The sequence below is a fragment of the Geotrypetes seraphini genome, chromosome 6, assembly GCF_902459505.1.
Source record: "Geotrypetes seraphini chromosome 6, aGeoSer1.1, whole genome shotgun sequence".
In the NCBI taxonomy this organism is placed as follows: Eukaryota; Metazoa; Chordata; class Amphibia; order Gymnophiona; family Dermophiidae; genus Geotrypetes; species Geotrypetes seraphini.
Genome location: NC_047089.1, coordinates 65,368,006 through 65,395,652, shown reverse-complemented (window position 1 = coordinate 65,395,652; position 27,647 = coordinate 65,368,006). Strand labels below are relative to the sequence as shown.

At 40.6% G+C, this 27,647-nt stretch overlaps 1 protein-coding gene across 3 annotated transcripts in view; it reads right to left on the bottom strand.

The window, feature by feature from the left end:
- LOC117361897 overlaps positions 1 to 27,177 on the bottom strand; it is a 39,742-nt gene extending 12,565 nt beyond the window's left edge. For 2 of the 3 annotated variants that reach the window (XR_004539742.1, XR_004539741.1), the window contains exon 1: positions 27,013 to 27,177. Coding sequence is in view for 1 of the 3 variants with exons in the window: in XM_033947460.1 (XP_033803351.1) it covers positions 16,843 to 18,069 (1,227 nt within the window). In the remaining 2 variants the exon portion in view is untranslated. Of the gene's footprint in view, positions 1 to 16,387; positions 18,463 to 27,012 lie in introns of those variants that run through there. The other variant, XM_033947460.1, reaches the window with a different exon arrangement.
- Between the last annotated feature and the right edge of the window lie 470 nt (positions 27,178 to 27,647).

Here is a 27,647-nt window from a genome sequence, read left to right as displayed (position 1 = left end):
TCCAACTCTGCTAGATCTGATATTTTTAAAAGCAGATCGGTCTATTATGTCGCCATTACCATTAACTACCATATCAGCAGCTTTGAAATATACAGTGACTCTGTATAGTTAATGATGAAAACAGGGGTATTGAAAAAAAAAATAAAGAATCAGACTTTCCCAGAAGTGTATTTTAAAGATCACCTAAGGAGGGGATTCAGATAGAAAAAGTAAATCACATTTAATTTATGCCCCGACAGCTCAAGGTGGGGCTTTGGTGGTGGCTATCCCCAGGCAGCTTGAGCAGAGCTGCAGGGTCAAGTGGCAGAAGTGACAGAGCAGTGCCTCCTCCAGGCAGGAGTGTGATCCAGCAGATGAGAGACAACAAAACCTGGAGAGGTGGAGAGGTGGAGCTTTGGGACCAGACAGCAGAGCAGCAGAGGTAGACCAGGCAAAAGCCCCACAGATTCCCCCAGGACTTCTAGAAACCAGCAGTCCAGTTCTATTCTAGCCTATGAGTAAGACTTGGTACATAGCAGGGAAGGAGACTGTGGAGGAGAACTAATGATGGGATATGGGGCCACAATATCACAGTTCTTTATTCAGCTGGTAATGTGTTGCAAAATTTTTAAGCTGTGGAAACTAATCTCGGGGCTGCGGCAGATGTTGACACGATGAAATCATGTGCATGCGTGAAGTCATCACGTCGACATCCGCGACCCTGAGCCTTCTAGTACCACTGGTGGAGGAGTGCTGCGGAAGGAGAGGTAAGGAGAAGGAGCAGAGGTGCCGGCTGACTGACTACAGGATGTGCCTCTCGCCTGGAATCTGCCGGGGCGCACTAGTGTGCTGTGGCACGCAGTTTGCGATACACTGTTTTACAGGAAGAAACAAATAGAAAAAAGATTTTTAAAAATGAAGAAAAAAACGTTAAGATAAATACAAATCCTTCCCTGTCATGAAAATTATTAAAGAAATTGGGAGGAGAGAACATTAAGGGCTCCTTTTATTCAAGTTTATTAGGATTTTATATACCGCCTATCAAGGTTATCTAAGCGGTTTTTACAATCAGGTACTCAAACATTTTCCCTATCTGTCCCGGTGGGCTCACAATCTATCTAATGTACCTGGGGCTATGGAGGATTAAGTGACTTGCCCAGGGTCACAAGGAGCAGCGCGGGGTTTGAACCCACAACCCCAAGGTGCTGAGGCTGTAGATCCAACCACTGCGCCACACACTCCCCTATATTAAGCTGCAGTAGCGTTTTTAGCGTGCGCTAACCCCCGCGCTATGCGGAAAAACTAACGCCAGCTCAATGGAGGCGTTAGCGTCTAGCGCACGGGGCATTGTAATGCACGCTAAAACTGCTAGCGCAGCTTAGTAAAAGGAGCCCAAAGACAAAGGGCTCCTTTTACAAAGCCGTGCTAGCGGGTTTAGGCTAGCATGGCCGGCGGTTTAGCGCGCGCTATTACGCGCCTTAAACCGCTACCGCTGCCTTGTAAAAGGAGCCCAAAGTAAAGACATATCCTAAGATAAATCCAACACAGTACAAGGAAAATATAGGATAAAAATCAATCTCAAGATCTCATCCAAGCTGATCCTTGTCCTACAAACTAATTAGCCTAATTTAACCACCAATGCTAATGATCAAACATTACTTTCTTTAATTTGTCCAGAAGATGCTTGAAGAGATACTCTGATGTTATAGCTTCTACTTATTGTTTATTTAAATAATTTCTTTGAGGATAAGAAGTGTAGGTGGTAATAATGTACTGTACTTTTTTCAATCTTTTGAGAGTTATCCTCTCTTTATTTAGTCGATTATTTATATACTGGATTTCTGTGGTACAGTAAATGTAGTTTACATGTGAAGAGCATTTCCAACATGACGTCTAAATCTGAGTTTAGATATTTTGCACTGAAATCCAGTACCAAACATGCCCAGGACTGCAAAATGTCTATCTTGTGGGTTTTTGGGGTTTTTTTTTTTTTGAAAATGGTCATTTTTTCAGATGTACGTTTATCTTTTTGAATCATTTTCCCACCCCAAAAATCCACATCCAAAATAAAAACACACAAAACAAGCCATTGGGATTTAGGAGGGACCAGCATTTTTTTGTAGACTGAGCAGAGCAGTGGCGCACCCTAGGGGGCACTGCAGTGAATGTCACATATAAAGTTACAGATACATATCTCACTATAACCCCCTTATATTGCATATTGAGCCCTCCAAAACCTACTGTACTCAACTGTATACCATAATAGCCCTTATGCCTATAGGTGCCACCTATATGTAGTTACAGTAGGTTTTAGGTGGGTTTTGGAGAGCTAATATATTCTACCACAAGTTTACTAGTTAGAGTGGGATATGGGCCTGGATCCACTCAGTAGTCCACTGCATCAGCCACTAGACTACACTAGGAACCTGCATACTGCCCTACTAGGACTGGTCATAACCTCTGAAGCTTTCATACAGACAGGTATGTACTGTTTCATTAACATCTTTGGGGTTGGGAGGGGGTCAGTGACCATTGGGGAGTATGGAGGGGTTATGTTTACACCCCTCCAATGTTCATCTGGTCAGTTTGGGCACTTTTCTGACACTTATTCATTGTTAAAACAGGTCTAGCCCGAAACATCAAAATTGTGCCCTGGCCCCATGGCGTAGTAAGGAGGAGAAGGGGGGGGGAGGGGCAGTCCACTCCAGGTGCTGTCTTGCTCGGCAAAGATGCGTGTGGTACTATAGAATTTGGAGAATGCATGCCTAATGCAGTCATGAGGATTTACACCTGCTATGTGCCGTTCTATAAATGGTGCCTAACTCAAAGTAAATTCAAACAACCTCCAGTTAATGCTGGGTATTGTACGAATGATTCACCCTTAACTTTCTGAAGGAAAAATTAAAAAGGAAAAAAGGCCTAAGAAGCCACGGGGTACACCAGGGCTATGAGAGAGAGCTAAATATACTTATCGGCTCCCCTCTCCCCCATGCTACTATCATTGGCCCAAAAAAACCCCAAATACTCTAGTAAATAGCTTAGCAAACTGAGTATGTAATCATAGTAGAAAGCAAATATAGCTTATCTTAAATCAGGGGTGTCCAACCTGCGGCCCAGTGAAATATTTTGTGCAGCCTCAGTCGAGGGCGATGCAGTGTTTTTCTCTTCTGCCCCCGGGTGTTTACCGTCTTGCCAGCTCCCTCCTCTGTCTTGCTGCAGTGTTTGCGTGGCCCCAGAAACATTTTTTTTCGCCCAATGCGGCCCAGGGAAGCCAAAAGGTTGGACACCCCTCTCTTAAATGTTCCACAGAAACTGCTGTAATCCACCTTCTATGCAGGAAATTTATCGTTGGAAAACACTACTATAATCCGCCATAACTCAAATTGCCATTTATAGAACAGTGCTCAGCATGTATTTTTTTATGGCACCCAAATGTGGGCGCCATTTACCGAGTCTAGTTTATAGCGCCTTTTAAATAGGAGATGGAAAGTGCTCCTGAATTAATTTTTTTTGCAGATCTCGCACGCTAATGGGAACATTAGCACACAATCTCCCAAACAAAGAAGACTAAAAAAACAGAAAAAGACCTAAAAAGTAATGGTAATGGGTTTGATATGCCACCTTTCTGTGGGTACAATCAAAGTGTTAAATAAGGGCTTAGCACATGGGAAAGTCCCACATTAATACGCTCCAAGCCCAAATTTGACTGCACTATAGTAAATGGACAGAAATTGTAAGTTATTCTCTTATCCCCTCATTTACAAAGGTACGCTATGCTTTTTAGCACATGGTAAATATTAGCACACGTTAATCATGCGCTAAAATGCTTAGCGCACCTTTGTAAAAAAGAGGGCCTTAGGGCCAGATTCTGCAAACGGTGAAGTAATTGGTAGCCACCTACAAAATGCTGCCGATCATGTGCCAATCTTGCTACGGCGCCGTTTTGCAGAATCGTAGCTCCTGTTAAGGGTGAGCACCGGTAATGTAAGCCAGGTTTCACAGGCCTACATTTCTGGCGCCTACCTTTGATGGAAAATCATACCTAAAAGGTGCCTAAAGTCACTGACAGCCCAAACCATGCCTACTTCAACCTTAGGCTCTGCTAGGTGCCTCTAGAGATGCAATTTCACCTACATTTTGGTGCCTACATTTTTTTAAACTAGATTTTAATTGATACAATTAATTAGTGCATCAATTAAATTAAGTAAATGAATTGTTAGGCAGTGGTAGGGCTCCTACCACCGCTTTACGACGCTGTTTATAGAATCTGGCCCTTATTGCATGTCAATAACAACCTCCCCTAACCCCCTCTTTTACAAAACTGAACGTGAACTCGCAGGCCTTGAGCATACTCAGATGAGGAAGGCCGATCTTCGGGAAGCAAAAGAGGAGGCCGATCTTCGGGCACCGGCACCAAGCACAGGACATGCCGGTGCCGGTGCCCAGATGAGGATAAGAAGTGGCAGGGGGGTGCCGGATCGTGGCAGGGGGGTGCCCAATCGCATGGGGGGTGCCGGATCGTGATGGGGGGGGGGTGCCCAATCACGTGGGGGGAGGTGCCGGATCGTGGCGGGGGGGGGGTGCCGGATCGCAGGGGAGGTCTTCGGGGGGAGCAATGCCGGTTCTCGTGGGGGGGGGGGGGGAACGCATCAAAGCGAGTTTCCATTATTTCCTATGGGGAAACTCACTTTGATAAACGAGCATTCTGGATTATGAGCATGCTCCTGGAACGGATTATGCTCGTAATCCAAGGTACCACTGTACATTATAATATTATTACAAATTTAATCAATGGGCTCCAAACTTTATTAAATACATCACTCTGCATTAATTCATTCATATCTGTACATTCACCCACCAAAAAGTGTAACATATTCACTCATGGTTCTTCCAGTTACTCGTGATAAGTTGAATGGCTATTCCTGTCAGGATCATAAATAGACGACTCATATTTATGTAACATGTAATATTGTTCCATAAATTATAGCCTCATATGATAATGGAACATTTGAATCTAAAACTAGATTCATTTGTCCCCAAATTGACTTCCAAAATATAAATATAAACGGACAAAAATATAGCAGATGATCTAAAGTCCCTATATCAATATGACAATGCCAGCATCTATTAGACTTAGAACTATCTATTCTATTTAATCTAACTGGGGTCCAGAAAATCCTATGTAACAAAAATAACCATGTTTGTCTCATAGATGCCGACACTGTACATTTCAATCTCCATGTCCAAATTCATGGCCAACGAGACACAGAAATATACTGTTTTATCTCGATGCTCCAGATGTCTCTAAGACTATTTTTTAGAAGGAAAGGTGCTGGCCCCCACTGCAAGGGGCAGGTCCTGTCAGCAGGCGCAGGTGCCTCTCCTCCGCCACAGTGTGCTGCTGCACACCTGAAATCTCAGGAGGCACACTAGTGTGCCACGACACACAGTTTGTGATACCCTGGTCTAGGGCATAAGAATTACAAATCTTGCAGTAATGTTTTGCTTCTTCCTCCCAGCCGGCCCGTATCTCTGCTCTTCAGTTACTATCTAGCAATTATGGGTTCCTGATGAAGGGATATTGAACTTCCGAAACCGAGCTTGGTTAAACCCGCTTCCAGGGGTATCCGAATGATTGTGTTACCCCATTTTCGGCGACAAGACCTTTGGACACACACTTTTTCAGCTAAGTGTAGGGTTACTGGGGGAGTTGGCTGGGGGGGGGGGGTTTCTCAGAGTGGTTCTGTTGATTGACTTAACCTGTGTGATTATTAGTTCTCACTGTGGAGCTTTCACTATTTTTGTTAGCACACGGGAGGTATCCTATGATGGTGTGCAGGCAGAGGTTTGTTCACCTTTGCCCAGCTGTGTAAAGCGCTGGAGATGTTCTCCTTTCGTTGACTTCTCACGCTGAGGATACCCTCTCTCACTTACAAATTTAAGTAATTTTAATAATTCACATTTGTGTTACTTCTCTCAGGTTGTCGATTATCAGTGAACCACTCTCAGAACCCTTGACTTTTCTGCCTTTTTGGTCTGTGTAATGTTTTACTCAGCATGAAAGTAAATATAGTACAATCTAAATTTTTATATCCAAGTAATCTTGTCCAAGGAAGTTTGTGAGCTATACTGGCTATAGAATTGTTTATTTCCTAAGGCAGAGTGGCAAGGAATGTTTGCACAGAAAAAAATTAGTGAAAACCACAGCAGTACGCGAAAGTAATTAGTTACCCATCACCTATTCAAAATAGTCATACGTTTAGAAAGATGTAAAAGGCACATTTGTATGGTGAAGCTTTTCATTAATTTAGCTTGTTTAGTTAGTTACATTCTTTAATTCTGAATTTGCTATTTTTGTGTTTTTTTTAAATTATGGTTTTTATTCTGATTGAATGCGTTCTACATGGTATTATTTGAAACCACTTAAAATAAAATTTGCTAAACTAAACTAAACTAAACCTTAGGTTTGTATACCGCACCATCTCCGCGTGCGCAGAGCTCGGCACGGTTTACAGAGTTTGAAAGGAAAGGAACTACAAAGACGGATATAGGAGAGGGACTGAGGAGATAGAGGGGGACAGGATACTAAAGCACGGGAGGTGATTAGATTTTTGAAAAGAGCCAAGTTTTCAAGTGTTTGCGGAAGGATTGGAAGGAGCTAGAATTTCTGAGCGGGGATGAAAGATTGTTCCAGAGTTCTATGGTTCTAAAGGGGAGGGATGTTCCAAGTTTTCCTGCGCGGGATATACCTTTTATAGAAGGGAAAGATAGTTTCAGTTTTTGGGAGGATCTAGTCGAGAGCGGGTTTGAGGAATTCCAGAAGAGTGGGATAATGGGAGGGAGGACGCCATGTAGAATCTTGAAGGCTATGCAGGCGCATTTATAGAGGACTCTGGAGTATACTGGGAGCCAATGAAGCTTGAAGAGGAGTGGGGAAACGTGGTCGAACTTGCCTTTTGCGAAAATAAGCTTGGCTGCGGCGTTCTGAATTAGTTGAAGTCTTTGGAGGTTTTTCTTAGTTAGGCTTATATAGATGGAGTTGCAGTAGTCCAGTCTAGAGAGGATGGTGGATTGGACGAGGATGACGAAATGAGAATGATGAAAGCAGGATCTTACTTTCCTCAACATATGGAGGCTAAAGAAGCATTTTTTTACCAGGGAGTTGAGGTGATCGTTGAAGGAGAGAGAAGAATCTAAGATGATGCCTAGGACTTTGCTTGAAAACTCAAGCTGCAGAGTGGGGCCGGAGGGTAGAGGGATGGAGGTGGGTAAATGGTCTGAGATTGGGCCGAGCCAAAGTAGTTTGGTTTTGGACTCGTTCAGTTTCATTTGTACGGATTGGGCCCAGGATTGGAGGTTCGTAATACATGTGGAGATGTTCTCAGCGAGGTTAGAGAGGTTCGAGTCGGTTTCGAGGAGGATGAGGATGTCATCAGCGTAGGAGTAGAGAGTTTCTAGGGGGGATAAATGAAGGAGTTTCAGAGAGGACATGTAGATGTTGAAAAGGATAGGGGAGAGGGGTGAGCCTTGCGGGACTCCACATTTTGGCTTCCAGGCGGGGGATGAGGTACCGTTTGTGTTAACGGTGTAGGAGCGGGAGCGTAGGAATTTCGAGAACCAATCCAGGACTGTGGAGCTTATGCCTATTTCGGAGAGTTGGAAGATTAGGATGTCGTGGTGAACGACATCGAAGGCTGCGGAGAGGTCGAATTGAAGAAGAACAGCAAATTTGTTGCGAGAATGGAGTTGTTGCACCTTAGAGATTAGTGAGGCCAAGAGGGATTCTGTGCTGAAGTTGGGTCTGAAGCCGAATTGGTGGGGTAGGAGGATAGAGAATCGTTCTAGGTAGGATGAGAGTTGGGTGGATATGATGGATTCTAGTAGTTTGGTTAGGAGAGGGATATTTGCTATGGGACGGTAATTTGATGGAATGGAGGGATCGAGATCGGCCGTTTTCAGTAGAGGGGACAGTGAAATGTGTCCCATGTCGGGGGAGAAAAGGCCTGATGCTAGGGCACATCTGCATTAGACTTGTGATATATAAATTGTTTTAAATAAATCAATCAGAGTGTGCACCAAACATCTTAGAGAGCCTATCCTGATGACAACCAGTGCGAGCGCTTGCTCATCACAAATATACAAAAAAAAAAAAAAAAAAGGTAATAAACATTACTGCAAATGGAAATCCCTCCAGAGTAATGTCCTGGGATTTGTGAATAAATGCAGGTTTTAGATACAATAAACATTACTATGTTTCCAAATACTTTTCCTAGCTGAATTGTATTGCAATACATTACAGATGGCTGTCAGGCCACTTAATCAATACTAGAGTGAGTGCTGGAAAAGATAACTAGCTTTGACAGTGTCACTCTAAGCACAGCTTAAACAGAGGGCTGCGCAGCTGATCTCAATTCTTCTTGGTCACTTAACAGCAGAAACTAAGCAAGAAATTTATCTTAATACAAAGGGTTCTTTTTATGAGAAACGAGGTCAACCAAAGAATATATCCTGTTCGTTAACTGGCCCTTAGTATTCTTGAATACTGTGAATTTGTTAATAGTCTGAGGAAAGAAAACCACAGGCAGTCCCTGGGTTAAGAACGAGCTGTTCTTATGTCAGATTTATACGTTAGCAAACAAAACAAAACTGCAGATCTGTACAAGACATAGGCAAAATTTATTTGTGACAAAAAAATATATATATGCAAACCCTTTTACCAATCAGGGGACCCGACACGGTCCGTGTTTTGGACAAACCTTCGTCAGGGGTCCTAATAGGTACAAATATAACATAAAATTAATTATTATTAAAAAGAAATTAATTAACATAAGGTTTATTAATATTAAAAAAGTGACAATTAGACACGTAATAAATTAAAATAATAATTAAAAAAATATAATAATAAAAAAATAAAAGAACATAACAAAGGATTGGTGTATCAACCAAATTTATACCAAAGTATATAAAGAGTACAACACATGCATAAAGAAAGAGATAAAAATAGAAAAAACAAACGTGGAATAAAATACATGCAACAATAAGAAAAGTGACATTAAATAAACTATAAAAATTATATATATGAAAAATATGCAAAAGTATATAGAAACAAAGATAGACACACAAAGAGAGTGACCCGTGAAAAAGCCATAAAGAAAAAGAAAGAAGAAAGAAACAATACATACTGTAACAATAGACAAAAAGTGAAATACATACCATGGTAAAAATAGGGGGAGAAAAACAAAAAATCACAAAAAATACTGTATAGTGGCAGCTAAAGAAAAAATAGGAACAAGAAAGCAAAATAGTCATAAGGATATAAAATATTGTACAATCAACAAACTATATAATTTAAATTTTAAATTTTAAATATAAAGGATATTTGAAAAATATTAAAAACAATTACAGGAAAATTATATTTGTAACATGCATCATGAGGTAAGGATAAAAAGGCCACAACCTTATTAAAAAATCAAGCAAGTGGAACGTATGAAAGAACCTTACATACAGAGGTTATAACGCAAATAAATAAAAATTAATGAAAATTGGCTAAAAATAGTGTTTATCAATAAATATAACAATACATCATACAACTATAAATCCAAATAGGTAAAAGTAGAAAGAGTAATAATAATGAACCTATTTTAAAACTTGTGTAAGAAACGGACAAAGTAAATAATAATTATATATTAATACAACACATAGCCATAAATACAAATAAAAGCACCTACATTTTTCAACTTTTTGTGGGGAATACAATTTTATGGGGAACTGTCATACAAATAGAAGAGATATGCAGGGAAAATTAGGAACAGTATAGCTAGATAAATCTATTAAAAAATGTCTAAAGAAAAAGTGTAATGATTCTAATGTAAGGGAAAACGATAAACAGTATAGACAGAAAATATGTCTTAAAACTTTTTGAATAATGACAAAGACGAAAAAGAAGGAAAAAATAATATATATAAAAATAACCATTAGTGTTATGAAGAAAAGTTGACGTACGTTAAAAACTACTAAAGTTAATGGTACCCGCCAGATTCTATTTCACAGAAACGTGGCCGCGGCACCCAGCGCAGACCGACGAGCCGACCGCCACGCACCACCCCTAGCGTCAGTGAGAACGCCGAGGTGGCGCGGGACGCCCGGCGCCCAGGCCCGCGTTAAGAGCACACTACCGCGGCTCCGCAAAAAGGGGAGAGGAGAGGCACACACGAATACTCCTAAAATAAGTGAATCGCAGAAGTATATAAAAAAACTTTGTACAGGAGCTAGTAAGAACCATATAAGAATAAAAATAAATATAAAAAAAGGCTGGAGAGTAGGCCGTCAGAAAAGAAAAAATGTGTAAATGAGACTTACCAAAGAATGAGCGACGTCAAGGTCCGTCACTGTAAAAAGCCGTCAAGAAAAATAGGCAGTGCTATGAAAAAACTTAAATACGTAAAAAATGTCGTAAAACCCCATAAAACAGATGTCGAGAGGCAAAATGATAGAAAGGGAAACCAACCAATCAGCTTTCAAAATGGGCGTGTTTGAGTTACATTTAAGGAGAGTTAATATGGAACTGAAAATATAGATGATGGTGTGATATAATGTAGAAAAGAACTGATATATGTAAACCTAAATATTACAGATGATGACATAATAAAGAAAAAAAGGAAAGAAGAATGTGTATAATAATAAGTTAAAACAGAAAGAGACAAAGAAAAGCATATAGCTGTAGAGAATGATAATAATAATTAAAAGATAATATTAAAATGAACAGATATATAGTAATGTGCAATTGCAGATGACACGCTATAACGAACAAAAGAATAATATAAGATCATAAAAAAGTGGTGCTTGTCTTTCAAACTCATTTTGTGTAGTGCATAATCGTTTGAGTCTGAGGAATTGGCTGTATGGTAAATTCTTTTTGAGAGTATGCTGGTGGAAACTTGAATAATGTAAATAATTATTCTTATCCGTAGGTTTCTTGTAGATAGAAGTATGGAATCCATAATGTGTTTTTGAAATCATGATATCTAAAAATGCAATGTGATCTTCATGAAATGTCATTTTAAACTTCAAATTTCGATCACAGGTGTTTAACCACTCTAGGAAGGAATGGAGTTTTGGAATACTACCTTTCCATAGAATGAAGATATCGTCTATGTATCTTTTATAAAGTCTAACCTCATTATGGTATTCGTATTCAGTAAAGAATTTCTCTTCAAAATCAGCCACATATAGATTAGCAATATCAGGGGCCATAGAAGCACCCATGGCTGTTCCTTTAGTTTGACAATAGAATTGGCCTAGAAAACAGAAATAATTTTGTGTAAGTGCTATTGTGGCTGCAGTTATAATAAACCTGTTGGGTATACATTCCAGAGTATTCCTATTACTTAATATTTTGTTAATAATGCTTATTGCCTCTATTTGAGGGATATTCGTATAAAGTGATTCAATGTCAAGTGTAACAAGGATGACATCTTCAAGATCTCCGTCAAAGTTGTCTAGAATGTTGATCATATGTGCTGAGTCTCGAATATATGAAGGTATTTGTGGTACATGTGGTCAAAGAAAGAAATCTGTAAAATCTGACAAAGGTTCCAAAACAGATCCAATAGCTGAAATAATCGGCCTACCAGGAGGATCTACAAGGGTTTTGTGAATTTTTGGCAATATATATATAGTAGGTATAACAGGATGTTCATTGATCAAGAAATGCTTCTCTTTAGAGGTAATATAGCCTGCACTGTGGGCTGTTTCTACCAATTCTTTAATTTCTTCCATAAGTTGGGGCATAGGGTCATGATCCAAGGGAGTGTAATAAGAAATATCAGTAATTTGTTTATGGATTTCATCTACATACTTATCCCTATCCATGATGACTATACCTCCTCCCTTATCTGCAGGTTTGATAACTATATCTGTGTTTTTTTTAAGTTCATTGATGGCCCTGAGCTCTAAAAAATCCATATTTGATTTGTATTTTATGAATTTATGATCTTCTTCCAACTTAGTTATGTCTCTAAGGACGTAACTCAGAACTTGTAGATTTTAAGATTCTTGCTAATTACCTTTGCTCCCAGCTGACAAAAGGGCCAACTGTCTCTACCATTGTTCCATAGTCTAAGGTACAGCTTGCACAACCACACACTGTTCTTAATGTGGCTATGCATCATTCCTGAATCTGCTGCAGGAGAAGTGTATGCCACTGGAAATACTGCTCAGTGAAATCAAATGAAGCGTTCTTAAGTATGAGTCATACTTAAGTCGGGTGTCCTTAACTTGGGGACTGCCTGTACTACTAGCTAGATTCATCCTGATAAAAGTATGGCTATCTTCCAATGCTATTGCTTCCTCTTTGGATAGTATATATAGGTGTTCTTCATTTCTTGTCCTAATATACTTCATTTTTGGGACTTTTTATACTGTTTTGAAATAGAAGATGTGCAACTTTTATTTTGGTTACAGCTTCAATTTTTTTTTATATCCCTCCATAAATCCACTACTCAGCTATCTAGATGATATAAATGTTATCTGTCAGTATGAGGGATGCCTGAGAAGGATCAGCCCCTCAATGTCCTGATCTACTGTCATTCCTAGTGGTAGGAGAGGTTAAGTAGGAGGAGTTTTCAGTAACCTTGAATGTTAATGTTTTAGGACTGAAATATAAATCAAAACTAGAAACGGGATTGTTTAACTGCCAACCCAGTTGTCTTAAAAACAATTACTGGTACTGCTCCTTGAATGATTGTAAATTCTCATAACACCATAACACCCTAGAGTGTTAATGAGAGGGGATTCAATCTCATGTCATTCTCATCGTTATTCAGGGCTCTAGCAGATGCTGAAACTGAAAAAAAAAAAAAAAATAAATAAATCCTATGAAAATGATGATACTTCCAGTGCCTTCTCTGATTAAAACTGTAAATCCTCAAGTCCACCCCTAATCCCTCAGTGAAAATGAAGTCTGGAATGTCTTCCTGTCCAGATAGCTCTATCTGCTCCTTACATTCGACGCAAAAAAAAAAAAAAAAAAATACCAATCTTCTCCATGATGAAAAAGCCTTTGCTATCTTACACACAAGTGTGCATATATAAACACATCCATCTAATTATACACATACACTCAGACTAATGGTCTAATTGGGAAAGAAAGCATAGTGTATTAACATGAAAAATATATCATTCTGTGAACTCTGCTAATTACTTCATATGAATTCAGAAGGTGTTCGAGGAGCTCAAAAGTGCAAATAACGAGATGCAATTTTAGACTTCTCAGGCCCAGATTCTATCAATGGCGCCTGAAGTTAGACGTCTAGATCAGCGTGCCTAGCTGAACTAGGTACCTAACTTAATTTTCTTAATTGGCCTAATTGGCACCATTAATTGAAAGCACCATTAAAAAAAACCCCAATTAAAAAACATTAATAAATTACAGTGGTACCTTGGAATCTGAACTTAATCCATTCCAGAACCCCATTCGAGTTCCAAAACATTCGAGTTCCAAGACAATTTTTCCCATTGAAAAGAATAGAAACTGGATTAATCCGTTCCTTGGTCCCACAAACTCTGCAAGATCGGGCCTTCCTGGCAGAAACAGCAAGATTGGGACCCCCAGCAGCAGAGGCAGCAAGATAGGGATCCCCAGCGGCAAGACAGCAAGCTTGGCAACGGCAGCTGCAACTGGTGTTCAGCCCAAAGCTTCCCTCCCAGGCAGAAACAGGAAGCTGTGTCAGAGGGGGAAGCTTTGGGCTGAGCACCGCTTGCAGTTCGGATTCCAAAGCAGCGTTCGGATCCCGGGGCAAAAATGAAGAAAAAAAAAAAAAGTTTGGATTCCAAATCGTTCGAGTTCTGGGGCATTCGGATTCCGAGGTACCACTGTATTTGTTTGGATTTATTAACTCCCTTATGAAGAAATTCATTCAAGGTGGTATATAGCTCGTAGGCGCTTAACTCAGTAGACGCTTACCTCTTCAAGGAAGGTGTCTACTCCGAGACATCTACCAGCAAATAGGCATGGTTAGGAGTGGATTCAGGGTGGATTTTGGACGTGTTTTGGCTTAGGCACTGGTAGACGCTTAACAGGTGCATGTATTTAGGCCAAGAAAACCCTAGCCTAAATGGGGGTATGCCTAAGGTTTCAGTGCCTACCAGCGTCTAAGGCTGCTTAGGCACTATTAGGTGTGATTCTATAAATGGTACCTAGTGGATGATTGACAATTGGGCTCAACAGAACCTAGAAGTTAGGCACCGTTCATAGAATTATTGTTTTATATTTCTGAAAGCTTTAATGGGAAAATTTTATAACCACCCAAAGTGGCAAAAAGAACACCTTTAATAAAGTGCATTAAGGAGTTCACATGTGAATCTGCTCAAGCTAATATAAGGACACACTAACAGTTGATGCATTGCCTTGACACCTAGTTATATGAAGTGGGCTCTGATTAGTGTTTAGACTAATTTCTTCTGACTCGACTATAAACCATGATCCCAATTCTTGGCTAATTTGGGGGGGCCCAAATTTCTCAGCTTATAGTTGACTATATGAAGTAACTTCAGTTAGTAGCTCATTAGCTGATTTATTTGTGTATGCATCTTGGATCTGCACCCGTAATTTTGGTACCATATATAGAATCCTCAAGGATTCATCTTATCATTGCTACTTTCCAAAATGTATTTGGCATCATAGACAACAAAATTTCAGAAATTGTTTCATACCAGTGTCAAACTGATGATATGCGATTGTATATCTAAAAGTAAATTCAAGTGTCACAGTTGCACTTGAGAAACTAAGGCAGGGATCTCAAAGTCCCTCCTTGAGTGCCGCAATCCAGTCGGGTTTTCAGGATTCCCCTAATGAATATGCATTGAAAGCAGTGCATACACATAGATCTCATGCATATTCTTTGGGGAAGTCCTCAAAACCCGACTGGATTGTGGCCCTCAAGGAGGGACTTTGAGACCCCTGAACTAAGGGGATTGTTGTGGATTGAACTGGATTATTTTATTTGATATACTGCCTAACACAAAGATTTTAAGGTGATTCACAATAAATCAATATAAAACAACAATTTCAGAAAGATAAACTGCACATTTCTTCAACACATCCTCCAATTACCGTCCCACCACACACAGAAAAAGCAAATATAAACCAAAAGACAAAAAGAGTAAAAGGGCTCCTTTTACGAAGCCGTGTTAGCGGCTTTATCGCACAGCGACTTTCTATCACGCGCTAACCCCGGCACTAGATGAAAAACTACCGCCTGCTCAAGAGGAGGCGGTAGCGGCTAACGCGGCCGGCAAATTAGCGTGCGCTATTACGTGCGTTAAATCGCTAACGTGGCTTTGTAAAAGAAGCCCCTAGTGGAAAGTGTTCTGAAAGATCCAAAGCTTCAGGGTGGTGAATGCTTGGAAAAGCCTCTTAGTGGATGAGGTGGAGACAAAGAGGGAAATTGTATAAATGACACCTAAAAATTAGGCATTGTTTAGACGTCCAGCAGCACAATGCTCAGCGCGATTCTAATATGCATAGATGCACAACAGAGAATCGTGCACAGCGGCACTCAGCGAATTTAAGTGCATCTGTATTGGACGTCTAACTTTCAATTATTGCTTGAGAAAGTTGTTAATTGTGCTTATTATTCAATCTATTTGGATGCCTAAGTTGCTGGACATCCACATTGTGGATGCCTAACTTTAGGCATCCTTTATAGAATTTGTCCCAAATTTACTCACAATGCTAGTTAAAAAGTCGTTATAAGGCCGTATGTTAGGCCCGAACTAAGCTCATGTGCAGAATGCACATGGTGAAGTTGTAGCATGGCGATCCAGGGAGAAAGAGACCGAAGGCCACATGGTATTGATGCTTTATAGATATGGGGGGTATTCCCAGGATGCATCAAAACTCAGGGGCAGTCTTTAGCATCACATCCAGTCATAGAACAGTGAATCACAGAGCAGGGCAGTATTGTCATCAGTGTTTTCATCTAATTAGATTGTCTTGCAGGCTGTGGGGGCAGGGGTACTGGTACATCCATGCTTTTGTTTATTCTCCTGAGCTGCATCTGTCTCTGTCATTATCTTTGTCCTTTAACAATGTGTATCTGAACTCAAGAAAGATTGGGAAAGAATGCGGTTTGAATTAGGTGCCATGGTTTTTAAAATTTTGATAGGCAAAGCTCCTTCTTATCTGTCAGACATGGTAGTTTATTGCAGTTTCTTTATGAGATACAACACCAGGAATTTATGGTTTCTGAAATTTCCTATGTTTAAGAATTTTAAATCGATTAAACAGTTTTCTTCTTCAAAATCATATGCTTGAGTTATGGACTTATCTTCCAATTAAGACCTTGCAATAATTATTTTAGATTTCAACAGATGTTAAAAACTTAAGGCTCCTTTTACAAAGCCGTGGTAGTGAATCTGCCAAGGTATATGCACCGAAGCTCATTAAGATTGAATGGGCTTTGGTGCATTTTCCGTTACCGCACCTGTGTTAAAGACCCCCTTACTTCTTTTGTAATCTTAATAGTTTATATTTAATTTGCAGTATTTATTTATTTTAATTATTTATATTTTCAAAAATAATCAACCAAGCATAAAACATCTTGTACAGAAAGTTAGATTAAGATAATATAAGATCAAAAACTAAATCCAAAATATGAAACTAAACATTAAAGAAATTAGAACATTTCTTAATCTATCTCAAGTCTACAATAAATTGAGATCCAAGATTAAATCAGAGTGAAAGGACAAAGAAAATAATGAATATAATTATTAAGGCTATAGTCTGCAGCTGGTAGAAAATCATTCTATTATTTAGAGGTTGTTACATTGTTTTCTTTTCCAAGATGTTTGAGAGATATGAAACTAGACAACTGAGATGGCTCCAGAAATACATATTTTGCTGATTGGTATCTTATTATGTATGCACTTGTTTGGAAATCTAAGAAAAAAGATTCCACCCAATGAGGTTACACCAGGTCTCAATAACAAAAACTGTTGCTTCTTTTTTTGTGTTTCCCTGGAAACATCAGGGTAAATCTGGATCTTATGTCCCCAAAATTCTTTAAATCGATTCTTGAAATACAGTCTCATGATGCATTCCTTATCTGGCAAAAGCGCCACTGTTAGTATAAGTGTTGCTGGAATAGCTACACTTTCTTCTGAGGCTTCCAATAGATTAGTTATGTCCAAAGGGGTTCCTTGTTTGCTTTTAACCTCGGCTTGCTGTTCTTGTTTCTGTGGAATATAATAACCTCTAGCAAAAGGAGGAATAGACTGCTCAGGCACATTTAATACTTCCATAAAATAACACTTCAACATATCAATAGGTGTTATCATAGGTAATCTGGGGAAATTCAGCAGAGGTAAATTATTTGTGCGGCTTTGATTTTCCAGAATTTCCACTTTTCTCCTTAAATTAAAATGATCAGTCATTAGTGCTTCCTGCATTTTCTTTATAGAAATTATATCTGTTGCTGGTTTTTGAATTTCATTTTTGGACATATATAAATCTTGTTTTAAAGAAGAAACTTCCTCTTTTTGCTCTTTTAATTTATTTCCCAAGTCATTAACTTGAGGTGTTATGGATTTTCCTAAGTTCACTACAAGATCCCATAGGGCACCCAGGGTAACCTCAGGAGGTTTATCTATCAATGCAAAAGCTCCAATTGACTCTAAAGATTCCTCAGAGTCTAATGATACCTCTGTCGAGCCTTGGTCCATCTCCAAAACAGCTGTTCCCTCCTCAGGTAGCTTCCTGGGACTAACAAGGTCCCCCTTGGTGTTCACAAGCAAGCTCCCAGTTGAAATGACCTCTCGCGGCAAGAGCACTACTTCCTCGGACGTGTTCTGCAAGCGTGGAGAGCTTGCTCTCTGAGGCTGTGGAGGCGGAACTCTGGTGTCGGGGCTCAGAGTTACATTGAGCCCAAGGAGTTCCACCGTGGCGTCACTCCCCGCCGGCGTCGCCAGCAGGCGATTCCCTGGCATGGCTGACTCTCGTAGTCGGCGCAGGATTTCATCCATAGTGCCAATGGAAGGTACTTCAGAATGGCGTGAGGCTCCACCGACGCTCCTTCTCCTTCTTTTCAGCATTAAGGATTGTAAAAAGAATCAATCAGGTAAAGATCTGCAGCGTCTCTCAGCTACAGGCATACAGCAGCGGCCATCTTGGATCCTCCTGGATATCCAAATCTTAAATGTGAAACCAGATCAATTTGCAGCAGTTATTATAATGCTTTGTAATTCCTGGATGAATTGATCGAGCTCCTATTCCAGTTCAAGCTGCCAGCAAAATCCCTGCACCCTGATGTGCCACGGAGATGCTTCAAAATTCTATAGTTATGAAGCCCTGCCAAGGCAAAGCAAGAGGCGAACGTGATGCAGTATCCAGAATGTAAATCATCTTCGACCAGTAACAGTAGCGAGGGACAAGGCCTTCTAAATCAAATTTGTCTCCCAGCCTCGTGTTTCCTTGGATGAGACCACCTGAATAAAAAAGTTAAAAATAAATTACAAAAAAGCAAGGAGAGCAAGCGCATGCACAGACCATCTACAGGCATGCATCAAGATCGCTCTGCAGCGATCCGTGTGGTCGGTTTGGGGCGTGACTCCAATTGGCATAATTTGCATGAGGACGCATTGTGGATTGGTTGCCTGGGAAGACTCGGCCATGGATCGCACACAGATTGCACGGATCGCACACAGTGAATCTAGGCCAAAGTTTAAAAAAATATTTTTACAAGGGGCTTGTCATGGGCTGAGAATGGACATGGAAGTGTTAACCAGCTAGCAGAGTGCATATAATAGAAGTGACAGGCATGCAAATCTGCCTCATTCATATTCATTAGGGATGAGGGTCTCTCAGGCCAGGTTTTTATTATTATTATTATTTATTTATTGAATTTCAAATATCTTCCAAGCATAAAAATCTTGTACAGATATTGTGATTAACACATAAAAATAGGAATCACAATTAAAGCTTATAAAGAAAATAGAGCAAAAGAATAATCTTTATCTATTACATCCATTAATCTCACTCAAGTCCTCAAAACTGATCCAAGAATTATTGAGTAATATTTAACTAAGATTATATTAATAAAGAAAAATAACTGTCCTTTGCTAGATGAGGAGCAAATATTTCTAATCCTGAGTGGTTGTTGTTATTCCTCCATTTTCCAGTCGCTTCTGAGATAAAAAATTTCATCAGCTGACTCGGATCGAAAAAAAACATATTTTAAGAATGGTACCTAACAATGCATTTGCATGGGTAGCATAGAAAAAAAAAAAAACTCCTCCAATCCGTATTACCCTGGATTTCAACAAAATAAACTGGCGTCGTTTTTTTTTTTAGTTTCCTTTGAAACATCTGTAAAGATATGAATATGCAAACCAAGAAAGTCCTTCATTCCATTTTTTAAAAAACAACTTCAATATCCAGTCTTTGTCCAGGGATAATGCCACTGTAATTAAGAGAGTAGCTGGTTTAGCTACCTCATGATCCAAAGTTTCTAACATTCCGGAATTATCTAAAAGAGTCTCTCGGTCTTCTTGTTCTTCACTGTGTTCAGCCATTGTTGGCAAATAGTATGCCCTTGTAAGAGGAGGCAAAGAAGCCTCTGGAATATTATCCCAGGACAGTTTCAAGAACCACTGAGCTAGTGTGTTTGCATTTGCACATACTAACTGAGTTAACATTGGAGCACTTAGCATATAGAGTTAACATAGGAGGCAGTAAATGTTCCCGTGTTAACTTTTCTCCTATGACAATTAGTGCATCACCTGAAAAAAATAATTGAAAAATGGCTAAAATATTACCTTATTAGAAATTGGCTTAGCGCATGGGAAAGTCCCATGCTAGGGGCTCCTTTTACTAAGGTGCGCTAGCATTTCTAGCACGTGCACAAGATTAGCGCACGCTAGCTGAAAAATTACCACCTGCTTAAAAGGAGGCGGTAGCAGCTAGCGTGCGTGGCATTTTAGCACGCGCTATTCCGTGCGTTAAGGCCCTAATGCACCTTAGTAAAAGGAGCCCTAAAACGCATTAAGCCCATACTCTAATGTGGCTTTGTTAAAGGTCCCCTAGATAAGGGGAAAAGATTTTTATAGAATTTAATGAAAGCTTTATCAAGTTGATTTATTTTATTAAAACATTTTTTGTTATTAAATGGAAATTTTAAAATTTTTTTTTTATTTTTTACCTTTATTGTCTGGTTGTGTTGTTTAGTATATGTTAACTACCTTGGACTTTTAGAGATTGGATGCCATTAAACTGGGTATGGATTTGGATTTAGAGTGTTGGTTCAAATACTTGTGAAATTTACTCTTGCTTCTTTGTCAAGAGAAAACAAATGATCAAACTCAATTGAAAAGGAAAAAAAAAAGGAACAGCCGCCATTACTTTCAAATATTTTCTGGGAATGTCATCTTTTGCTCTAGACCGCTCATGCTCTTTAGGCCTGAAAAAGGGAGGGTTCACTCCTGAAAACTAGTCATAAAATATGCTAAGGGACACTTTTACTAAAGTTTAACCTGTGCTAATGGAAATTAGAGCAAACTTTAGAGACTACTTTAGCAAGAGGGTCCCTTAGTTAGTCCAATTATATATCTTTTCTTTGTTGACCTTCATTTTCATGTCACTGTTTCCTCTAAACTTCCTGTTGGAGAAACAATTTTCTCAAGACTGGTGCTTATACATTCTTTATTGGTTGCTATGGATATGAGCTAGCGTTTCATACTGTTAGCAATATCCTTTCATTAGGTAAATGTAAAATCTTTCACCATTTGAGATGTGAAGTTGATTTGCCTTGAGATCAGGAATGGAAATATTAAGTCAAAAAAATGTATTCCATCAGCATCTAGATGTGAGAATATTCCTGATTTAAATCTCAATTACTATGCTCCTCTATTTAGCAATGCTAAAGACCCTCAGGTACGTTCAAGTATGCATAGACTTCTAAAATGAAAAATTAATAGCGTGATACTTTGCAGGAAATCTGGCAACTTATTTGGATGGAACTGTTCTCAAATGGAAAAGCGAAGACATTTGTAAATCGAAAAGAACGATGTCCTAAAGTGTTTATTTATTTGTTCCTGAGGTAATGGAGGATTAAGGACTAGATTCTATAAATGGCTGCCAAATATAGGAGCCAAAGTGATGCCTGCTAAGCTAGTGTTCTCGTATAAAGGCTGCTCTGCATTGAATGATCTTTACAACCACAATAACAATTTATTCTTTCTATAGTGCTACCAGGCACACACAGCGCTGTACATTATACAAGTCCAAGAAAAAGTCTCTGCTTGTTTGGCTGACATTGCTGCCTGGAAGCCCTGCCGTCAACTGAAAACTAAATATGTCCAAGACTGAGCTGCTTCTCTTTCCTCCTAAACCCTCTGCTCCTCCTTTCTCCATCTCGATAAAAAATACTGTCTTTGTTTCAGTCCCCTCTGCTCGCAACCTTGGAGTGGTCTTTGATTCCGACCTCTCATTTTCTACGCACATCCAACAAGTTGCTAAGAGCTGTTGCTTCTGTCTCTTCAATATCATCAAAATCTACCCTTCCTCTCTGAGCACACTACCTGGACCCTTATCCACGCTCTCATAACCTCACACTTAGATTATTGCAATCTACTTCTAAATGGTCTCTTACAATGTCGCCTCTCCCCCTTGCAATCTGTGCAAAACTCTGCTACAAGTTTCAAGTTTAATTACATTTGATGGATCGCTTATTACAATATCTAAGCGATGTACAAATTAAAAACCAACAGATTTTGGTAATACATTTAATATGGTGGGACAAGACACTAGACAGAGGATATGGACAACTCATCTTCTACCAACCTCGCTATGCTCATGTCACCCCTCTCTTTAAGTCACTTCACTAGCTCCCTATCTGTCATTGCACACAGTTTTTAAGATCTTATTGCTGCCCTACAAGTGTGTTCATTCTGCTGCCCCTCAATATCTCTTTTTGCTTCTCTCTCCTTATACACCTCCCATAGAACTCCGTTCCTCAGATAAGCCGTTCTTAGTTGTACCCTTTTCCTCCACTGCCAATTCCAGACTTCATTCCTTTCATCTAGCTGCTCCCTATGCCTGGAATAAATGACCAAGTTTGTCCGTCAATCCACTTCCCGTCCTGTGTTTAAAAGCAGACTGAAAACCCACCTTTTTGATATAGTCTTCAATCCTTAATCCTACTCTTCTGCCCTCCAACCCAGCTAGCTGATTAACCGTTCCCCTTAACTGTAGCCATGACAGCCTGTTTGTCTGTCTTGGCTGTTTAGATTGTAAGCTCTTTCGAGCAGGGACTGTTTTCTTCTTTTTATGACTCTGCGCAGCACTGCGTATGTCTGGTAACGCTATAGAAATAATTAATAGTAGTAGTACATGCAAGAGATGGTCCCTAATCTAAAGAGCTTACAATCTAATTATGAGAGGGGGCTAAAAGACAGATAGACAGATATGTTGGTTGGGTCAGTATTTAAAAGCAGCTTCAGATAGGTGGGCTTTTAGTCTGGCTTTGAATACCGCCAGAGATGGAGCCTGACCTAGCGAGCCAGGCAGGTTGTTCCAAGCTTGCGGCGCAACAAGGTAGAAAAGATGGAAATGGGAGTCGGCGGTAGAGGAGAAGGGTACAAGAGGAGGGACTTGTCTGATGAGCGGAGTTCCCAGAGGGGAGAATAGGGAGTAACAAGAGAGGAGAGATACTGAGAAGCAGCAGAGCGAGTACACTTGAACGTCAGCAAGAATACAGTAGAATATTAGCTTAGGGTGCATTTACTGGCAAATTCTATATACTCCACTTAAAGTTAGGCATCTACATCAGCACGACTAGTCAATGTAGGAGCCTAACTTAATTGTGCAATAGACTTAATCGGAACTGATAACAATTAGCACCTTTTAAGTGACATAAATTGCACTTAATTGGATGCTAGACACTTAATTTGGTAGGTGCCTACCACTTCGAGGCTGGTGCCTATCACAAAGTAGGTGTGGTTAGGGGCCAGATTGTGGGTGGGTGATGGCAAAAGCTAGAAGGATGCTAGGTTGAATAGGGAGAGGAAAGGCTAGTAGGAAAAAGGAGGTATTGATACCCCTGTATAAGACTTTGGTGAGACGCCATTTAGAATATTGTGTACAATTTTGGAGGCCGCACCTTCAAAGATATATAAAAAGGATGGAGTTGGTCCAGAGGAAAGCTTCTAAAATGGTATGTGGCCTTCATCATAAGGTGTATGGAGACAGACTTAAAGATCTCAATCTGTATACTTTGGAGGAAAGGCGGGAGAGGGGCGATATGATAGGGACGTTTAAATACCTATGTAATGTAAATGCGCATGAGTCGACTCTCTTTAATTTGAAAGGAAACTCTCCAATGAGAGGGCATAGGATGAAGTTAAGAGGTGATAGGCTCTGGAGTAATCTAAGGAAATACTTTTTTACAGAAACGGTGGTAGATGCGTGGAACAGTCTCCTGGAAGAGGTGGTGGAAAAATAGACTGTGCCTGAATTCAAAAGGGCCTGGGATAGGCACATGGGATCTCAGAGAGAGAAAGAGATAATGGTTACTGTGGATGGGCAGACTAGATGGGCCATTTGTCCTTTATCTGCCATCATGTTTCTGGCTATGTGTTAGCCTGCTCTGCAAATCTGGAAATTTAATGCTGATGTCCAGACATGGCATGGCATTGAATTTCTGGGTTTCGTGCTGGCAGCAGTCAGGAAAACACTGATTGCCACCATCTGAATATGGCCCGTTCTTAACTCCTAAGGAAGACTGATTGAAGGAGGCAAGCAACTGGCATGTTTTATATTTCACAGAGATTTATAATGATGTGGAGGGATCTAGAAACCAAACTAGAGCAACCTGAGACAGTAGCATAGTAAGGGTAGGAGGCGCCCGGGGCGGTGGCACCCCTCAATGCCCCTGTGCCCTCCTTTCCATGCCCTTGCTCCTTCTGCGTCTTCCCACTCCTCCCTGCTCCCCACTCCCCACTCACGCTCTCCCTTCTCGCCGTACCTCTTAATCTTCGCCAGTGCAAGTGGCTTTTCTCCAGCACTCTCTTTGCCCCTTGACCCAGAAGTGATTTAGAGGGAACCAGGCTGGTGTGAGCAACAGGTAGGAAAAGCTGCTCGTGCTAGCAAAGATCTACAGAGGTATGGGATGGGGGAATGGCACGAGTGTGGCGTGGTGTGACGGGGCGGAGAGGTTCTGGCACCCCCACTGACATGGCACCCGGGATGGTCTGCCCCCCCTTCTATGCTACTGACCTGAGAGCAAAGAGAGTTAATGATCAGATAACATTACAGAGTGGATCTATTGAGTACTTCCCCGCGAACTCGCAGTTCAGTGTTCACAGCCCCAGTCATTTGCGTTTTCCCCACTTCAAAAATATTACCGTTTTTCATATTACCCCATGCACTTCTCTCCTGTGCTGCGAATACCCAGCCCTCCATGAAGCCGCTTTCTCCGTGTGCAACTTCATAGCCTGCAGTCGCCATTGCAAGTCAATATGGAAAGGCAAGGGCGAAAGTCAGAAAAAGTTTGATGGCTACATGCCACGGCACGGCGAAGAATACCAGGAAAAAAGCAGAAATGCAAGTAGACCAGTGGCGGCAGGACATTGGTGCAGTGAGGGAGCAACCTCCGGCAGAGGAGTGCATCACCGAAGTCGGACAACCTGCACGGTGCGAAGATATAGAGAAAGCCGACCCTGCAGCCCTCTCCCGCCTCCCCTAAACCACATCCAATTATCGTGGTTTTTTAAAAATTTGCGGGTGCTCCTGGAACGGAACCCCCATGAATTTGGGGGGAGTACTGTATGTCACTATTTATTTTAGCAATTAATTTGGACAGAAGAGGGCAGCTACAAATATATTATGATTTTTTTTTTTCTTTCAGACAAAAGCACTTTTCAGACATCAGGAGTCTCCTACGCTACCTTGTCACCACCAGAAAATAGGTTTTCTCACCTACAGATGGTGTGGAGAGGAGAGAGTCACCGTGAACATTAGATTGAAATTACTTGTCAAGTTTCATCAATTCAAGGGAAGACGCTTGATTTTTGTAAATTAATGAGTATGTCCTTCAGGATTCCACAGTTTGAAGAAATTAGCCATACATACAGTGAAGTAAAAAGAAAATTTGCATGATAAAGAGTATAGCACTGTCTTTCAGATTAGGGCAATTCAGTAAATTCTTAGTAATACTACTTGCTAAGGAGGCACTTATATACCGTACGTAGTTACGGTATCTTTTTTAGGCACCCCCATGCTGAGTGGTGAAAGCTGTCATAATGAACCGTGTAGGTATAAGGGCAACTGATGGATAAACCCTGTAAGAGACAGTTTAAATGGCGGGAATACGGCCCCATGTTACAGAGCAGCTGTTATTCCCTACCAGAAAGCAGGTTTTAAAAGCTTCAAAGAGACTGAAAGTGAAAATATTAAAGGAAAATCTCCACTGGATTAAAATAGAGAGGAAGCTCTATTCCATTTTGACTGGGGTTGGAAGATTCTAGAATTAAGATCCTATGAAGGCAGGACTCCCTCAATTCACTTAGAACAGGGGTGTCCAATGTCGGTCCTCGAGGGCCGCAATCCAGTCGGGTTTTCAGGATTTCCCCAATGAATATGCATTGAAAGCAGTGCATGCAAATAGATCTCATGCATATTCATTAGGGAAATCCTGAAAACCCGACTGGATTGCGGCCCTCAAGGACCGACATTGGACACCCCTGACTTAGAAGATGACACTGCCCCTGATCATCTAAAAGAAATAGGATTGACTAGGAAACTCCAGGGGTTGAGGAAATTCCTAAAGAATTCTTGCCTTTTAAGAATTGAGGGAAGGGAGTTCATCAGCAGGATCTTTTAGAGAATGACATGAGGACAAATTTTCCCCGTCCCCGTGGGATCTCTCTATCCCCATTCCTGACGGATTGTCAAATCTCAATGTGATCAATGTGGACAAGTTTTTAACACTGCTTGAAGATTTTTTCAAGAAATAAAAGGAAAGTCAAGAACATTGTAGCTTCCACAGTTTGTTTATGTTTGAAAAACCACAAAAAGGCAATCAAGCAAATGCAAAATATGGCTTTCAACAAAACACACACTCTCCGGGGGCAAAGACACACCTCAGCAGAAGTAGGTGTTAAGATGGCCTCTGTAGCTTCTGTCCTGCAGCTGTGCTATGCCCTGCTCTTCAGTGCTGTAATGTTTAGCTAGGGTTACAGATTTTTGTAAATGAAAATCCGAACCCATGGCCACGCCCCATCCTACCCGAGTCAAGTCCCATTCCACCCCAGCTCCGCCCCTCAACCTGTTTGCTCGTTGGAACAGCATCTGCGCATGCACTAGTGTGATGCGATGATGTCACATGCAAGTGCATGATGTCACCGCATTGCATCCACGCTTGTGCCGGGTTTTGAAAAGCCATTTGGACCCCCAGACATGTCCTCGAAAAGGAGGACATGTCCGGGAAAATCCGAACATCTGGTAACCCTATGTTTAGCCAGAGGTTTATCTCCAAAAGAAACAAACAACCCCCCCCCCCAAAAAAAAAAATATTGCATTGAGCAAGATTCAACCAGTAACAGTCTTGAACAGTCACTTCAGATTGTCCCATTCACACACAGATAAGGATTTGCAGTTCCCCAGCCAGATGACTAACTGAAGGTAAAAGATAGGCTTCAAAAAGGAAAAAGAGAAAAACCAAACAAACAAAAAAATGAAATCTCCAGTTTAAACAGTCCTTTCTTGCACTCACAACCTTATATATCTTCCCTATATTTGTGCCAGCAAACTCAACAGTTCTGTGCAAAATGTTCCAAACAGCTTCAGAGCCACTAAAGGTTCTCAGGTGTCAGCAATTAAGGACATTTCCCCCTCTATCCTGTGCACAGTCTTATTCTCAAGAAGAAAGAAAGTTTCCTTATGTTAAGAAAACCAAAACAAAACACCTCTTGGTAATTCAAAACCCCAAAGCAAACAATACTATCCCTCTTATCAGGTTTCCATAGCTTCTACTGGCTCACCTAAAAAGGTAGTTCCTCAGATACCTCTATGTATTCCTCATGGACTGGCAGTTCTGGTGGAGTTAACTGCTCAGGCTCATTCAACTCCAACATCTCCACATCAGTCTTCATTTTAGGCTGGGCTCTACTATAGGTTAGTACCTCTTTCTGTCTTCCCTGCTTCCATTCACCTCCCCTCTCCTCTCCTGCCTGAAGCTCTGCCTTATATTAGTGGAAGCCCCACCCAAACCTGCGTGGAATCAGCATGGGCAAAACCTCCATCTGGCTCCCCCTTTGGCCAAGCTGCAGATTGCTCTCAGGGAAATAGGGCTGTTTCCTAAGAGAAGGTTGAAAAAGGTTTTTTTCTGCTGGTTTTTATTAGCTTTCCCTTTAGAAAGGACAAATCTATCCTGCCAGGGACCGGGACTAGAAGAACCTGTATTAGGATAGACCTGGCTTCCTCGAATTATTTCCTGTTCCGAGTTTTGAAGAAATCTCTCCGTGGAGAGTGGCTTTCAAGTGATGAAGACATCAAAGAAGCTGTGACGTCCTGGTTTGAAGGTCAAAACAGAAGAATTCTTTTCAAAAGGGTTAAAGTCATTGCAGGAAAAGTGTATGAAGTGTATGGAGCTATCAGGGGACTATATTGAAAAATT